Genomic DNA, 17,084 nt, shown 5'->3' with positions numbered 1-17,084 from the left:
TACGATGCAAAATGTCATTAATATTTTTACAACCGTAACACGGATGTTTTTTGAGAATCAAGGCAAGTTGGTAATCTATTATTTTTACATCGTTGAGCTAACCAAGTTTCTAAAACTTAAAAACACAAAGACGGGGATAACTCTCGGACGGGAATTTTACACACGATACGTTCATGATATACTGATATACGATATACTGCCCCTGTCACCACGCTACTGATCCTAAGGTCCTAAGTGTTAAGTCTCATGTTAAAACTCAGAGTTAAAACTCTACTTTCCAACTGTAGTTTAACGCGCTTAAAAATCAGATGTGGTGTTTAAAATTTAAAATTTAAAATTGTCTCAAACATTTTGGCCATATGATTGTAGCAAGTGACTTTTATAATCAAAACCACTCAATAGAAGGAAGGTCCTCCAATTCCGGTACTAAGGTTGGCGAATGAGGGGTATGTGCGGACGGGACCTCCGAAAACCGACCCTTAGAGACAGATTTTTGCTGAAAATGTGACCCTTAGAGAGACTTTTTGGAATTTTTTTTTCGATTTTTTGAAAAAAGTCATACCCTTAGAGAGACTTTATTACAATTTTTTTTGATTTTTGAAAAAAGTCATACCCTTAGAGAGACTTTATTACAATTTTTTCTCTGGAAATCAAAAAAATTCCTAAAAATCCAGAATTTACCAACCCTTAGAGAGACTAATTTAAAACTTTCTGATTTTCCGACCCTTAGAGAACCTTTGAAAGGTGAAAAAACCGACCCATTTTTGCCTAAGTACCCCCCCCCCCCCGGGCGCTGGGTAGTGAAAAACTTTCTTACTATCAATTAACTCTTTCCGGCAAAGTTCCCAAAGTGTAGCCATTATGCACAGAATCAACAAATCAAATTATTAATTGAACTCTACTCTCTGCTGTTATTTCAAACGATAGAGACAAAGTTATCTAAGTCTAAGAGTTATACTTTCCCAATATTTCATTTGAACATTATCTCGGCTATCTTATCTTGATCAAAATATTTTCGGCTGCTTTGTGTAAAAATAGTTTAAGAATAATTTTTCATTCTATCGGTTTACGTAAACAGAGTTGGAAATAATTTTTTCAACACAAAAGAAATATTTTGAGGTTTACAGCGCAAAAATGATTTATACAAGGGTTACGTATATGCGGTGGTTGATTTTAAAATAAAGATTCATTTTCATTAGACACGATGACCCAAATTGTCGACACCACTAAATACGGAATACTCTTGTCCAGCGGAACCACTTACGATTTAAGTCCCGTTTTTACCGTACTTACATCTATCTTTCCGAAAGTTCAATGCTCAATATTCGAATCATTTTTCTGAGCAGCGATTCTCAATAACATCATAATTTCAAAATTTGACCAATCAAAGTAATTTGAATGTTGAGGAAATTTTTTAGAAAGATAGTCAAGAGTGCGGTTAGGCTTCTGCTCATCCTCTAGCAAAAAAAGTTTGCGGTAGGCTACGTGGCATACTTTAGCGGGTCCCTTCGACTTTATGAAAATATAAGACGGACTTAACAAATGGCGCTTTTTCTTTACCAGCAGCCCAAGTTAACAATCAAAGATCTATACAGGAATATGATCTATATAAGCAACCACAGACTTATATTTGGCTAATCCTAGTTTGATATTTTCCATCAACTTTTATTGAATTTGATCTTTATTCTGATGAGATGTTTTAAAATCCAAGTAAAAAATTATAAAAAAATCAACTTAAATTAAATTACTTCTGTGTAAAGACTGACAGTATATCTAGTAAAGACGCTATTAAAAGCAAGAATAATCTTTTCTTTAAGTTTAAAGGTGGGATCTTAGGGGTAGGCTTTCATTGCAAAGTTATATCGATAGTAGATGATAACAAAAATTTTTGTACAAAAAACGTCTGGTACAGATAGAAGGTTCGGGATTTCATTCAAACCCTGTCAGAACATTTTACAAGCACTTCAATGTCATCAAAAGTCATGAAACGATAAGAAGAAAAATCATATTATTGTGTAATGTCCGCAGTCAGTCAGTCAGTCAGTCAGTCAGTCAGTCAGTCAGTCAGTCAGTCAGTCAGTCAGTCAGTCAGTCAGTCAGTCAGTCAGTCAGTCAGTCAGTCAGTCAGTCAGTCAGTCAGTCAGTCAGTCAGTCAGTCAGTCAGTCAGTCAGTCAGTCAGTCAGTCAGTCAGTCAGTCAGTCAGTCAGTCAGTCAGTCAGTCAGTCAGTCAGTCAGTCAGTCAGTCAGTCAGTCAGTCAGTCAGTCAGTCAGTCAGTCAGTCAGTCAGTCAGTCAGTCAGTCAGTCAGTCAGTCAGTCAGTCAGTCAGTCAGTCAGTCAGTCAGTCAGTCAGTCAGTCAGTCAGTCAGTCAGTCAGTCAGTCAGTCAGTCAGTCAGTCAGTCAGTCAGTCAGTCAGTCAGTCAGTCAGTCAGTCAGTCAGTCAGTCAGTCAGTCAGTCAGTCAGTCAGTCAGTCAGTCAGTCAGTCAGTCAGTCAGTCAGTCAGTCAGTCAGTCAGTCAGTCAGTCAGTCAGTCAGTCAGTCAGTCAGTCAGTCAGTCAGTCAGTCAGTCAGTCAGTCAGTCAGTCAGTCAGTCAGTCAGTCAGTCAGTCAGTCAGTCAGTCAGTCAGTCAGTCAGTCAGTCAGTCAGTCAGTCAGTCAGTCAGTCAGTCAGTCAGTCAGTCAGTCAGTCAGTCAGTCAGTCAGTCAGTCAGTCAGTCAGTCAGTCAGTCAGTCAGTCAGTCAGTCAGTCAGTCAGTCAGTCAGTCAGTCAGTCAGTCAGTCAGTCAGTCAGTCAGTCAGTCAGTCAGTCAGTCAGTCAGTCAGTCATTCAGTCAGTCAGTCAGTCAGTCAGTCAGTCAGTCAGTCAGTCAGTCAGTCAGTCAGTCAGTCAGTCAGTCAGTCAGTCAGTCAGTCAGTCAATTATTTTAGGCGTAATGACTTTCGAAATTCTCTATATCATGTCAAAAGAGAAAGAATTTCAGATATGAAAAGATTGAATTAAATGTTTATAATTGTGCCACTTTATAACGATATGAGAAGGGGTGTGTAAGTGTAATCCGCCTCTCTTGCCGCCAACAATATAGCAAAAAGGGTCAGAGCCAGACTTTTGCCTGAGTACTCCCTAACAGCCCTGGGTTTAGCAAACAACTTACTTTGAACGATGGCTAGTCCAAGATTATTAAACATTTTCTCACCACACAATCCTTCCTCAATCTATTTTCCTTTCAACACCAAACCAAGGAACTTGATCGAACTGAGCACCATCGGTTATAAAAAAATTACTCCTTTTTCTCAAAATCATTAAAAAGCATGTAGTCCACCGCACATAAAAAGCATGAAAATTAGTGGGAGGATAGGCGTTTTAATACCTTTTTAATGAAATACATAAATTCGAAACGAGGAGTTAAAAAAGATGTAATTCTATTATTAACGACCTTTTTATTGCAATTACCACGCAGATGAATTAATTGACATTGAAGTGTTGAATTCTTTAAATAAATGAATACCATATGTTTTTTAAAACCATAATCAATACTGATGTAACTTAAACTAAACCGATACTTTTTAATTAAGAAAATCAGCCCAACAACCTCGTCCTATATTCGATGAACACCCAAATTGTACATTTGAACAAAAGTAGTTTAAAGTTCAAAAAGTCCTCGCATCCCGTTTGATTTTCTCATTGCAATTATATGAACTCAAGAAAAGTTATATCTTTATAAACCCCTGTGTCCCAGACCCGGGACCCCAGCCCCACTGGAAAATTAAGCAAAGATTTTGTCCCTGGTGGGAAAATACCCTAGAATTTCAGGCCCATTGGGAAATCGACTTTGATTTCATACCCACTAGAAATTCCATGTTTAAAAATTGCACTCCAAAACCATCCCCAATGGGTTTTTTAACCTTGAAACAATAGAATTTCTATCCCCATTAGGATTTCAATAGGAATTTTTATGCCCACGAGGAAAAGGTTCCACCGGGGCTGTGAGACAAGGGGTGTCTTCATATCTTCCAAGTTGTTATTTGGGTAGATAATAAAACTATTTCTCAGTCCCTTTTAATGTTTAAAAAAAAGGAAGCATCTGATATCCAGATAAGACTTACAAAAATAAACTTTCAATTATTTCCTCGATTGGTCTGGAGACCAATGCTCGAGTAACAGTTTCAGATTTCAAGGGTAGTCTTCAGGGCTTATCTTTTCATATAGACATTGGGTTCATATAAACTAAAAAATATCGAGTTCTTTGGCGACATCAGCCATTAGGAAAGCATCTAATCAAACTGTGTAAGAAAACCTATTAGTTTTAAAAAGGGCTGGTAATCTTGCAACGAAAACAACGGTTTGGATTTTAAAGTAAAATATTCCCTTCTAGTCGTACACTTCTTTTTATAAGAGCATCCAAAATTTTTGAAGCCTTTGGATGTTCTTAACTTTTTGCGTTTCAAGCCTAAAAATGTTCTTAAAATGTTCTTATTTTCACCATTTTGCGACCACTTTTACCCATTTTCCTAAGAAAACGGGTGTTTTTTGGTCCACACAAAGCTTTAAAATGCTCTTACTTTGTCCTTAACATTTTAGCCATCGAAGCCTTATGTTCTTGTATAGTTTGTTCTTATATAAAAAACGTGTAGTTAGCTTAAACACTCTCTTTGAAAAATAAGGAAGCTTAATAAGTTATACCACATCACATATGCATTCTGCATGCTTTGAAATCGTGATTGTCATACCGAAATGTAAAGAAGTGGGAGCTCTCGTTAATCAATATTAATCCCGAGGAATGAAATTTGACATGAATATCTCTGTAGGAAGCCCTTAATGAGATCAGGATGTGACTTTTAATATGAAGCTTTATAAAGATAGAGAACCATTTTGAAATATTTCATGAGAAATCTCAGCCACTCGATGGTATAAGATTCATCAACCATGCTATTTTATTAAAGTTAAGAGAGTCTTAAGAAGGTCCATACCGATACAGGATACTTGTTTTGACCACAAAAACAATTTTAGTTGTTCTTCGTGAATTTGATAGCGAATTAATATTTCATTCAACAAATGATCGAGATTGTCGTAATTCTCCATTTTGAAATGGCAAAAAGAGAATGTAATGGCAGGAATGGGCCCCCAGGAACGGTGTCCCAAATCCAGTAGTTTACAGCAAAAATAGACTCAAAGCTATTTTTTACGGTGGCCAATACTGTTAGTCAAATACGCTTCGAACGATAATCAGATAAAACTTACGGTCTGCAACAGTCTGTATGGTAGCAAATAAATTGGAACGACTTATCTTTCTCATCTTAAATATTTTTGAACCTCACCATAAAAAAGTCACTGAGAATTCCAAACAAACACTAACACCATAAAGTATATACTAAAAATCTCCCCATTAATCATGAAAATTCTCGTTCAAAACATGACAGCCAGAAAATTCCCACTCACGCACTGTATTGAATTCAAGTGGCTTGACGTACATCTTACATCTACCCTTAGAAGTGGTTATATAAAGACTGTAAGATAAACAACCTTCTCCTTGAATTTGGAAATGAAATTTCTTAGTCAAAAAATATTGCTTGTTAATCCCTGCTTGTACAAACATTGTCAGAATGTATTTTAAATTTTTCCCTGCCAGTAACATATTTTGCAATTTTTTTGACCCCTTGAGTAAATAATTGAATGTGCTAAGTAGGTAACTCGAGTCTAAGAATTAAGATTTTTTTCTAGCCTGCTAATTTTTGAAGTCACGGAACATGAGAACAGGGAAGTAGCAAAAAGGGAACTAAATTTTATCTTACTTAGTGTCCCACTTTCAGATGATTCCCAGTAGCGTAGACAAAGGGCGCAAAATTTGTGTAGGAGAGCAGATTTTTATGACACTGTAAGTAATGATCTATTTACAATATAAAAAAATAATTACAGGGTCATAAAAATTTGCTCTCCTACACAAAACTTGCGCCCCCCTTGTCTACGCTACTGATTCCCTAAAGGGGGGGGCGTACGGGGTTTGTGATTTCCGAAATACCGGACAATTTTGCCAAAATTTCCGAAATTCCGTAAAAAAATACTTGCAATTCCGATACCGATTTTTTGGTTTTTTTCCCCCGTTTTGACAAATTTTTGATTTTTCATGTATGAATTCCGAAAAAAGGGGATAAAAACTTTATAATACCGAAATTTCGAAGCAAAAATTTACGGGTTTCCGATACCGAAACAATTTCAGAATTCCGAAATACCGAAGGAATTTTGCCTGATTTCCGAAATTCCGAAGAAAAAAGGGTCGATTTCCGCAATTCCGTAAAACCGTGCGCCCCCCACCCTAAAGAGTACCCACAAATCTATCTCCTTGTATATCTTGGCTGCTCACATCGATTTTACCAAAAGAAATATACCAGATGCAACCCTTCAGAGCAGAGAAGTGCATATGAGATTTTACGAGAGTACCCAAAAAACCAAATGAATAAATATCAAATGTAAATGAAAAAAAAGAGGAAAAATCTGAAATTTTACCGAAACTATCAGCAGTTCTTAATTTTTCAACTTGTACGTTTTGTTCCATCGTCATTTCTTCTCGTTCAGTTTCAAACACAGATAAAAGAACAATTTTCTTGACAATTTCAATATTTTCAAAATACAAGAAAGATAAAAACAACTTCTTTTTGATACTCTATTGCGATTTGTTATTTCTTTGTAACGCAAAGATAAAGTTTCTAAAAAACCATCTGCATTTCCCTCTAGTCTACATGACTATATTGGCAAAATTCTTAAAATGAAAACTCCGAGGTTTCTATTCACATAGAAATGACAAATCACATAGAATATTTCTATCTGACAGTGCTGCTCAACATACTTGAAACGCAAAGAAAAGTCATTGCAACCATTTTATGGAACAGCAGGTCATATAAATAAACGGCAAGGGCGTAGATTACTCAAACACGGGAACAAAATTAAAAGTATCTCATTTAAAATTAGTTCTATATTTTAAGACAATGTTTTGAATAAATTATTTCAAAAATAATCACAAAGATTAGGATGAGGTTATAAGGTAGAAAATCTTTTGAGCTTTTCGAAAATGCAGTTTTAAAGTACTCATTATGTTTGCAAAGCTAGGAGAGAAAGGTTTTATTTTGAAACCAAGCATGTTTGAATCCAAAAACATAAATGTTCTTATAACTGAGATCATACTACCCACAGTAACTAACAGTGAAACATTGCTTAAAAGAATTTAAAAATAATTCACAAATGAGGGTTAACCAGCAATACACGCTTTTTTTTTTATAAGAATGGTGTAAATCCATTTCATCATGGATATTCTTAACTTTTTTGGGAAAATCATCCTAAAATATTCTTACAGCATTCTTATTACTTGGGGGTAATTGGCAATTTATGATTTAGAATGCTCTAAAAATGACATTCTTTGCTTGAATAGCAAAATTCCATGATGGTGATATTCTTAGCATATTCTTAATTTTTTGGCCATTTTCATCATGGACATTCTTATAAAGTGTATTCTTATAAAAAAAAAAGCGTGTAGATACTTTATAGGAAGATACTGGTAGAAATGGAGAATTACTATGGCAACACTACGGTGACCGAGAACTGCACAAATACACGCTTTTTTTATAATAATAGTGTACTTTGGATGATGGTCAAGTATACTTAAGAAAGTGCCAAAATTGAGGGTCAAATATTCTTAACGTATTCTTACTTTTTTACACTTGACTTTTTTACTTTTTTACTCTTTTACTTTTATTTGGGTTAAAATTACATTTCTTTTTCAAAGCTTCAATTTATCTCTAACAAAGGAAGCATTTTTTTCTGTTAACCAAATACAAAATGACTGTATTCTTATCAAATTATGTGAAATTCACCCTAGAGGGTATTCTTAGGGTATTCTTACGATTTTCGCCAATTTTCACCCTGATATTCTTATAGAAGATATTCTTATAAAGCGTGTACTATTTCTCGGCCACCTACAGCACTGTATATATCATACATAAATTTTAAGAGACAAATTATTTCATAAGAAAACGAACCTAAAATTTCAGAAAAAAGAAAATATTGAGCACCGTTTAAGCGCTAAAGATTTGAATGTTGTGACAATAAAGAACAACAAACAAAAATGTAAAGTTTTTCTATAAAAATAAACTATATTAAAACATAGGGCTTCGATGGATAAAATATTAAGAACAAGTTAAGAACATTTTGAGGCTTTGCAAGCTCTAAAACACTCTTCTTAGGAAAATGGACAAAGATACTCAAAAAATGGCGAAAAATAAGAACATGGTATAATATTTTTAGGCTTGAAACTCAAAAAGTTAAGAACATCTTAGCTTAAAATTTAGATGTTCTTATAAAAAAATGTGTAAAAGTCGAGGGTTGAAATGACAGACCTGAAATATCCCTTGGATGAAGCAGAATGGCAAACTTTTGTAACGAGAAAACCATTGTAGTTAATGCCATTTTCAAGAGATGTACGTACTGTAGATTACTCAATTGGAAGGAAAAGTATCAGAGTATCGATTGAGATTTCATTAACCCTTTCCGGACGCATGATTTCACGGCTATATGACGCAAACAAAAATTTGATTTTTGACTGGCTTCACTAAAATTGCAATAGAAAGTGATTGATAGAAGATATCACGATAAGTAATACCTCGTTTTTTTCACATGTAATAGGGGTTTTGAAAAACCAAAAGAAAAATTTTAAATATGGCTGACACTTGGTCACGTGACCGAAAAATCGGCAGATTTTTTTTCGGAAAGGCAAAATTTTTGACTTTGAATAAAGAAATAGAGTAAAAGGCCTTTGCTTTACGCCTTGAACTTTGAATATGAGTTAGAGAATTGAATTACTGGCCGGGTAAAAAAAATTTCATGTCAAAAGCTTTCCAAGAATATGAGTAAAGTGATTTTTTGTCCAAATTTTTGAGCAATTTTTCCCTTACAGATTTAGCCTGAGTAAATTTACAACAAATATTGAAAATTTATAATTCTAGTTGTAAACAAGATATCGAAAAGCGGTTTTTTGCAGGTTACAGGAAATTTATCTCAAAATCATTATTCAAAACCATGTTATTGTATTTTGGCGCGAAAACGGTTAAAATCTTTTACAAAGCTATGAGCCACCCGGTGGCCCGTGCGTCATATAGGAACACGATTCATGGGCACCCAGTGGCCCGTGCGTCCGGAAAGGGTTAATGAATTTGTTACGTAATTATGAACGTAATTAACACTTGTGAACTTTTATAATAACAATCAGAGAAAATTCGAGTAACGCTTTCAAACATTCAACTGCATTAAGCCACTGGCATCATATGGGATCGCTTAATTTTCCGTAGGCCTGAACTAAAATGGAGTGCCGCAACCAATGCTGACCTGTTTTTTTTTTTTTTCATTCCAGATTTACATTTCTTAGCTGGGTTGTATAGGGGCATTTGTAATAAAAAATAATTGAAAAATTTGAAGAAACAGATTGATGGCACTTAAAGGTTTTTTTTTTAAATAAGAGTGATGTCGTGTGCTCGCTCGCCATTTTTTATTTACAAGCTTTTGAACATTGGATTGACGCGGATGTGGAGCAATATGGTCAGAAAGAGGAAAAGAAAAACAATTTTTGTTTATATCAGCACAATATAACAATAGGCAGACACTGTCCTGATATGAAATATGTGTCTGATATAAAACGGGAACACTTATGTAAAAACAAAACCTTTAATGGATCAAGAAACATTAAGTATAATTTTACCTTTCAGAAACCGAGAAATTTTTCTTCGCTTCATTCTGCACTATGTTCTGCAGTTCATACAAGTTTGACATTGTTTGCCCATAAAAATTCCTGGGTAAAAAAAAGTTAAAAAAATGCATATAGACAATTCATTAAAAAATGATTTAAATAGTTAATATGTAAATATAATACCCCAGATGCCAAATTTATCAATGGAGCTTAAATGGCTTAAAGGAGAACATGTCATTTTTTGTATTGCATAACTGTAAGGAGATTGGAGAGATGTGATGTAATGTCACACGGATACAGGGTAAAAAAGGATGGACCAACAAGTAGTGACCAACTGCACTGTCCCTTCTAAAATAAAACAATGAGCTGTTCCGTTAAAAATCCACAGGGGGATGGACGAACCTTTTCAAGTAAAATTTACAAAGAAACCCTTGGGAAAATTATTAACATACATTAAACTTGAAAAATTGAAAAAAAAAACCATGTATGGATATAAAATGGAATGGACCAATGAAATCGTACGAAAACCAGACGAACTCTTTTTACCGAATACGAAATACGGGATAAAGGTAACGCCCTTTAGAAAGAAATATATAGGGAAAACGTAATTACTTACGACTCACCCGTTCAAGTTATGCCAGATCTGTTTATTACTTTGTCCGTTTTCATGATTGTTCTATGGTCAAATTTCATTTTTTTTCATATTTTTTCATATATAGTTTTGTTTTTCTGAAAATGAAACCCATGATTACAATAAATAAACAGTTTAAAAAGGATTTTGCTCATAGTCGAAGATTAACTAGATATTCAAACCGAGATTAACTCAAAAGTTTTCAATGCGAGAAAAACAGTAAAACAACTCATGAGATATGTTTCAAAATAAACATTTGAGCAGAAAAGAGAAACGCAATTACCCTGTATGTATATTTTGATCCAAATTTCAACTACAAAAAATCCATAAAAATAATGATCTGTACAAAATATATATCAACCTCTGACACAAAAAAATTACAAATATATAGTATCAGCAGGTTTGACCCCTTTTTACCCTGTGTGAAATATAATTCGTATAATTCCATAATTCGAACTCCAACTCTAATGTCTTCGAATTACAGAGGATTTTGAATTAAAGAAAGTGCTTTATGAGGGTTTCCCATTGACAGGAGCTAAATAATTTAGTTTTAATGGTATAGAAAAATTCAAAGCTGGAACTAGTGAGAGTCTACAAAGATAAACAAAGGTCACAGTTGGAACTTTCTAATTTCTAATCAAGCGTAAAGAAAGAGTATCCTTGAGGCATTCGCTAGACGCTACAGTTTAAATTTCTTACCTTAAAAAGAGGTAAATGAGATTCAAAAAGTAAATATAGAAATAAATTAGACAGAAAAAAAAATAACTGAAAAATTAACAGTAAAAAGATTAAAATTGTATCTATCAAAATATAGAAAAAATAGGGATGAAATAAATCACTGTAATCAGAACATTTAGGGATTGAACATAACATTAAGAATTGAATAATTTCATATGAAAAATCTAAACCTATAAAATGATGTACAAAATATTTCTTTATATCAACTTATACTATAATTACTACTTTATCGCAAAAATTACAAGAGTGTGGCATGCCAAAAAATAAATCTTTCTATAAATCTATATAATAATGTATGTGCATCGAAAAAAATAAACATTATAATTATCTAAATGTGTGAGTTAAGAATGAAAATAATCATTAAATTAGGATGTATCCATTGACATTTGTCGTTTGGCGGATTTCTTGGGTAACGGCGGTGGAGCACCCACATCACTATCGATCAGGTTCTCTCCACCGTTGCGTTGAGACGAGCCACGTGGTCTAGAGGGCGGTAAAGGTGGAGGGAGGACGCTCTCTTCCACAGAGATCCGTTTTCGTGGTTCAGGTACAGGTGGTGGAGGGTCAGAATGTTCGTAAAAGTCAGGTTTGATCTCCTCCACAGGTTGATTTGCGATTCGGTCGTAGATGTCATTTCCTTCGTTATAACCTTCCTGCATATCATTTAACGCTTCTAAAAGATCGCGTTCATCCCGACTTCCTTTGCTGCTATTGGTCGGAGATGTCGGCGAACTTATTTGAGGGATTTGCGGTGATGAAGTAGCATGTCGCGATGATATTGGTTTCGTATTTTCGAGATCGATGGGCCGGAACACACTTTCGAAACTTGTGTTGTAAACTTCCCCTGATGCAGTGTGTCGTTTATTGAGTTTGTTTTTCGGTGGGAGGGACGGTTTTTCTTCTTCAATGGAAACCAGACTTGGTGCCGACTAAGATAATCAAAAGTTCAAAGTGTTAATAAAAACAAAGGGACCACCAAGAGTCCTTAGAAACTTAAGTTTGTCCAAAAATCTTCCTTCAAAAAGCTTCCCTACCTTACAGAAAATGTACGAAGTTGAAAAGATTGAGTTTTTCCTTTAGAAGGAAGATTTCTGTAAGGCCCTTCCTTTAGAGGGAAGATTTCTGTAAGGCCCTACCTTTAGAAGGAAGATTTCTGTAAGGCCCTACCTTTAGAAGGAAGATTTCTGTAAGGCCCTACCTTTAGAAGGAAGATTTCTGTAGGCCCTACCTTTAGAGGAAATTTCCTGTAAGGCCTACCTTTAGAAGGAAGACTTCTGTAAGGCCCTACCTTTAGAAGGAAGATTTCTGTAAGGTCCTACCTTTAGAAGGAAGTTTTCTGTAAGGCCCTACCTTTAGAAGGAAGATTTCTGTAAGGCCCTACCTTTAGAAGGAAGACTTCTGTAAGGTCCTACCTTTAGAAGGAAGATTTCTGTAAGGTCCTACCTTTAGAAGGAAGATTTCTGTAAGGCCCTTCCTTTAGAAGGAAGATTTCTGTAAGGCCCTACCTTAAGAAGGAAGATTTCTGTAAGGCCCTACCTTTAGAAGGAAGATTTCTGTAAGGCCCTACCTTTAGAAGGAAGATTTCTGTAAGGCCCTACCTTTAGAAGGAAGATTTCTGTAAGACCCTACCTTTTGAAGGAAGACTTCTGTAAGGCCCTACCTTTAGAAGGAAGACTTCTGTAAGGCCCTACCTTTAGAAGGAAGATTTCTGTAAGGCCCTTCCTTTAGAAGGAAGATTTCTGTAAGGCCCTACCTTTAGAAGGAAGATTTCTGTAAGGCCCTACCTTTAGAAGGAAGACTTCTGTAAGGCCCTTCCTTTAGAAGGAAGATTTCTGTAAGGCCCTACCTTTAGAAGGAAGATTTCTGTAAGGCCCTACCTTTCGAAGGAAGATTTTTGGATCAGCACATTATCCAGCCCACTATTACATTATACGAAATATAAAGTTGAAGAAAAAAAAAGAGAACAAAAAATTGAAGATGAGAATCGAAGAAGGAGGTTTCTAATACTTACAGCGGCAAGGTTGGGGTTAGGTTGTAAACCAAGTCTTCTCATTGCAGCACTTGAAAGATCTGAAGGAACACCAGCAGGCGAAGGGGCGGGTGACGACATAGGCGAGGATGTACCATCTGAATCACCAGGGCGGGAAGGAATGGGCGGAGGTCCTGCTGCTAAGGGTGACGGTCTTCTGTAAAAAGGAGGAGATGTTTGGCCTTTTATGTTTGAAATATAAATATAGTTTTAAGAAATAAGAAATTAGATTCTGAGGTTTTATGGAATCTGCACGCCAAATCAGTAATCGGGCAAAAAATGTCGGGAAGTCAAGTCGGGAAAAGATCATTGAAAGTATCTACGCAACACAAAAAACTTACAGATTTTCATGAGAGCCATGAGGTGATTTCTTTTCGTGGTCTGGTATAGCACTTGTTCGTCGTAGGATGCTTTGCAATGAAGCTGAGATCGATTTCTATGAATAGAAATATTACTATTACGTTTGAATCGCAATGAGACAGTAGAAGCAATTCAAGAAAGATGTGTTTTGAAAAGGTAGACATAACGAGGGGTTCTTTTAGTCTAGAAATCTAAGCCAGTCACTCGGTAAAATCTGATGTTAAGTTGATTTTCAAGGCAGACTTAAAATCTTAAAATATCATTAAAGCGCCGATAACGCTATATTTCCGTAAGCCGTAAGGTTTGGTTAACCAGGCTAGGGTCCTTCTTCATTAGCTTATGTATTTAACAGAATGTTTTTAATCTTAGGAAGTGCGTTTTATTATTTTCGAATAAGACGATTGATCTTGGATTGTTACAGTTTAGAAACTCAGTATAAGCGTACGATGAATATATACCTTATCTTTCTTAGGTGCAATCTCACCGTCAGAGGGGGATTTCCCAAAATTGATCAATCTTCGAGATTCTGCAGGTGATTCCCTGGGGGAATTCCCTTTTCCAGGTGATCCTCCCGATCTCGTTGAAGCCACAGAAATACTGTCGAAAAATTTAAAAATATTATAAGTCATAGCCAACATAGTCACAAACGTTGTATAGACCTTACTACTCTTTTGTGCTTAACTGTAGGGGAGGGGGGTTTTAGATGACTTTTCAAATATTTATCCGATTGGCTTGAAATTTTTACAAGTATGCACCAAATAGTTCGTAGCAATTATCAATCTCGAGATTTTAAGAAGGGGGAGGGGGGCGCGAGGCCAGCTCTTAGTAAGTGTAAAAAGTATTTTGATTCGAGTGTTATTTTCAAGAAGAGAAATGTAGATGATACCTTCCAACTTGTAAAGAATTTGGTCGAGCCAGTATGGACTGAAAAAGAAAGAATGCCAAACTTCAATCACTTCTGCATCCTAAATACTTTGAAAAGCTAGAATCATATATTTATTTGCCAACAAGTTCTTTGAAGAGCTATATAAATAGTTTAGAAACCACTTCATTTTTGGTCATTCAACGGTAGGTTTATCTTTGACTGCAGACGTTTCTCGTCTCGACTACAACCTCCAATCAGTACTTGAAGGGTTAGAATAATAATGGAGCTACACGTTGAAGATAATTTTGTGATTTTTTTCGATGATAAAGACTGGCTTCACACTTACCTCCATAGATTGTCCAGTTTCGATACTTATTTTCATCGCAGAGTACATCATGACCATCCGATCGTGGAATGGACGCAATGCATCGGTCACGTAAGTTTCGTGTACTTGCAATCCTTGACTTAATATCCTCGACTAAATAAAAATATTTAAGGTATACAAAGATGATTTTGGCACAATTTAAAAACCAATTTAGAGATGGATGAATAATGGGCTCTTCCAGAAAATGTCCGTACATGGGGGGGGGGGGTTGGAGGATATATTGTCCGGGGGTAGCGAAAAATCATCAAAATTTGCCTTGGGGGGTAATTTGGGTTTGTCCAGTGGGGGGGGGGTTCAACTGATGCCTGTCCGGGGGTAAAAACCCGTCGTCCGGGGGGCCAAAAGTCACTTTGTCCGGGGGGGGGGGGGGGGAAATCACTGAAAATCGTTATAACCTCCACAAATGTTAAAAACAATCTAAAATTAATTGATGCAACTGTTGACGTGACTGATGAAAGGGCAGCCTGGCGTACAATCATACGAGGAAGGCGCACAACTCCCTCTGCTAGGTATAACGGACGTTACATCGTGCAGTAAGAGATCCGCTCAACGCATACTTTTTAACGATATTTCTTTACCTGGTCATGTAGTAGAGTTTTGAGGTGATTGATTTTATCTTTGTCTTCGGGATTCAAAAACATGTATTCTTCTGATAAGAAAGCCTGAAGAGAAATGGAGATGAAGGTTGTTCATATTTATAAAAGAGTACTAAAATTTTATAAATAATAGAATGACGTTCAAAATGTGAGTAATAAAATTATCGGAACAACATACATGATCATTTTAACGAAAATCATCTTTCATTTATCATCGCACGAGACTAAGAATCTAGTTTCCCGAATGCGTAACCAGTAAAAGAGACTAATAAATCACGTCTTGATTGAGATATTTCAATATTTTAATACTTCTTTTAAATATCAATTTAATTACAAAGTGCAAAAAGTTAACTTCGATGATTTTTCAAGCAAAAGTCATGTCCTTTCCTTTTCGATAAAAATTGGTGTTCCATTAGTCGATTAGTTTTTCTTCATTTTCGACACTTTCCGTTCCATTTGAAGATACTTTTGAACAAGAATCATCTTCGGTGAGTGATTTATCACTTCTTACTTGTTGTACAATTTCATCATTTTGAGTCCCACTGGTGATAGAAGTAGATTCTCCTTCGTGATTTTCCTCTGTACTGTCAAGAGAGTTGTCACTTTGTTGTGGTATAGCGTCTTCGTTTTTAACATCCTCGCATTGACTAATAGATATTTCTTCACTTTCGTTTTCGGTATCAACAGAACCCTCTTTGTCCTCTTGGCTTTTCAGTAGACTTTGTAGTTCACGATTCAGTCGTTGTTGTTCATATATATTCATATCAACTTGCTTCAAAAGGTCGTCATATTTTCTTTCCATATTTTGAAATTGACCATCAACTGATTCGATTTCCAACTTCAATCGATCGACCTCGCGTTGTTTGGCTTGGAGCTGTTCTTGTTGTAGTTCTTCACGCACGTATATCTGATTGGTGCAATACTTCATCCATTGTTTCTGGTACGTTTTATCTTGCAGTTGTCGATTCCTTTGATCTTGTTTGGCAGACAAAACTTTAAGCTGTTCATCGTCATTGATAATCAATGCTTCAAGCTCGTCAACAGACATTATTATCCATATAGCGGTCATTAAGTAAGCCATTAAAGGTTCAATCGGCGGGCGGTATTGAAAGGTTCTGTGATTCAAATTGTCATACCCGCGCTGAGGAAACTAAAGCACCAGGCTTCAGAGGGCTAAAATATCATTAACGGCCCGGGTATAGGGCAATAACGTCATTTGCGGCCCGCTCGGAATTGGATTGAAGTCGTTGCATTGAAGCGAAGAGACTAAACTAACGTCAGAAAAAAACACTTTTTGGTCATTTGCGGCCCGCTCGCAAGGTGCTAAAAATTTGTTGAAGACATTGCATTGAAGCGAAAAAAAATTGGTTGACGCTAGAAAAAAACGTCGTTTGAATGTCCGATATGGATAATAATAGTAATAGCGTTAAGTTCTCGTTCGTTGATGTCATTAATTCTGCCCTTGCAATTTGATTATTAGCCCTCTAGTGCCATTTGCGCCCTCCGCTTCGCGTCGGGCCCAAATGACACTATCAGGCGAATAATCAAACTACGCGAGCAGAAAATAACAACAACGACCTCAAACTGAACGCTATTGTTATAATGCCATCTTCTCCAAGACAATAACCACTCTGGTAGTAGTCAGCAAAAGAAACACCAAAGTAAAGAGGCGATATTTGCAATAAGAAAACACTGCAGTGCCTGAAAACTGTAAACGTTCAAAATAATTACGTCATCTTCAATAGCTAAAC

General features: G+C 35.9%; 2 protein-coding genes across 8 annotated transcripts in view; both read right to left on the bottom strand.

The window, feature by feature from the left end:
* Positions 1-10,460, bottom strand: part of LOC136800382 (dedicator of cytokinesis protein 3-like) — a 31,726-nt gene extending 21,266 nt beyond the window's left edge. The window contains exons 1-2 of one of the 6 annotated variants that reach the window (XR_010845701.1): positions 10,353-10,460; positions 9,742-9,831 (exon numbers count right to left, since the gene is read on the bottom strand). Coding sequence is in view for 3 of the 6 variants with exons in the window: in XM_067057027.1 (XP_066913128.1) it covers positions 6,504-6,558 (55 nt within the window). In the remaining 3 variants the exon portion in view is untranslated. Of the gene's footprint in view, positions 1-817; positions 929-3,153; positions 3,265-5,240; positions 5,351-6,503; positions 6,647-9,741; positions 9,832-10,345 lie in introns of those variants that run through there. The other 5 variants (XR_010845700.1, XR_010845699.1, XM_067057027.1 and 2 more) reach the window with 5 other exon arrangements.
* Positions 10,461-10,637: 177 nt separating this feature from the next.
* The window catches only part of LOC136800381 (dedicator of cytokinesis protein 3-like), a 65,379-nt gene continuing 58,932 nt past the window's right edge, over positions 10,638-17,084 (bottom strand). The window contains exons 52-58 of one of the 2 annotated variants that reach the window (XM_067057024.1): positions 15,316-15,399; positions 14,699-14,830; positions 14,374-14,411; positions 13,946-14,084; positions 13,469-13,563; positions 13,110-13,284; positions 10,638-12,027 (exon numbers count right to left, since the gene is read on the bottom strand). In XM_067057024.1, the coding sequence (XP_066913125.1) occupies positions 11,464-12,027; positions 13,110-13,284; positions 13,469-13,563; positions 13,946-14,084; positions 14,374-14,411; positions 14,699-14,830; positions 15,316-15,399 (1,227 nt within the window). In that variant the 3' untranslated portion in view covers positions 10,638-11,463. The remainder of the gene's footprint in view (positions 12,028-13,109; positions 13,285-13,468; positions 13,564-13,945; positions 14,085-14,373; positions 14,412-14,698; positions 14,831-15,315; positions 15,400-17,084) is intronic. The other variant, XM_067057023.1, reaches the window with a different exon arrangement.

The sequence above is a fragment of the Clytia hemisphaerica genome, unplaced genomic scaffold (assembly GCF_902728285.1).
Source record: "Clytia hemisphaerica strain Z4C2 unplaced genomic scaffold, Clytia hemisphaerica genome assembly, whole genome shotgun sequence".
Classification (NCBI taxonomy): Eukaryota; Metazoa; Cnidaria; class Hydrozoa; order Leptothecata; family Clytiidae; genus Clytia; species Clytia hemisphaerica.
This window is presented reverse-complemented; position numbering and strand designations above follow the sequence as displayed.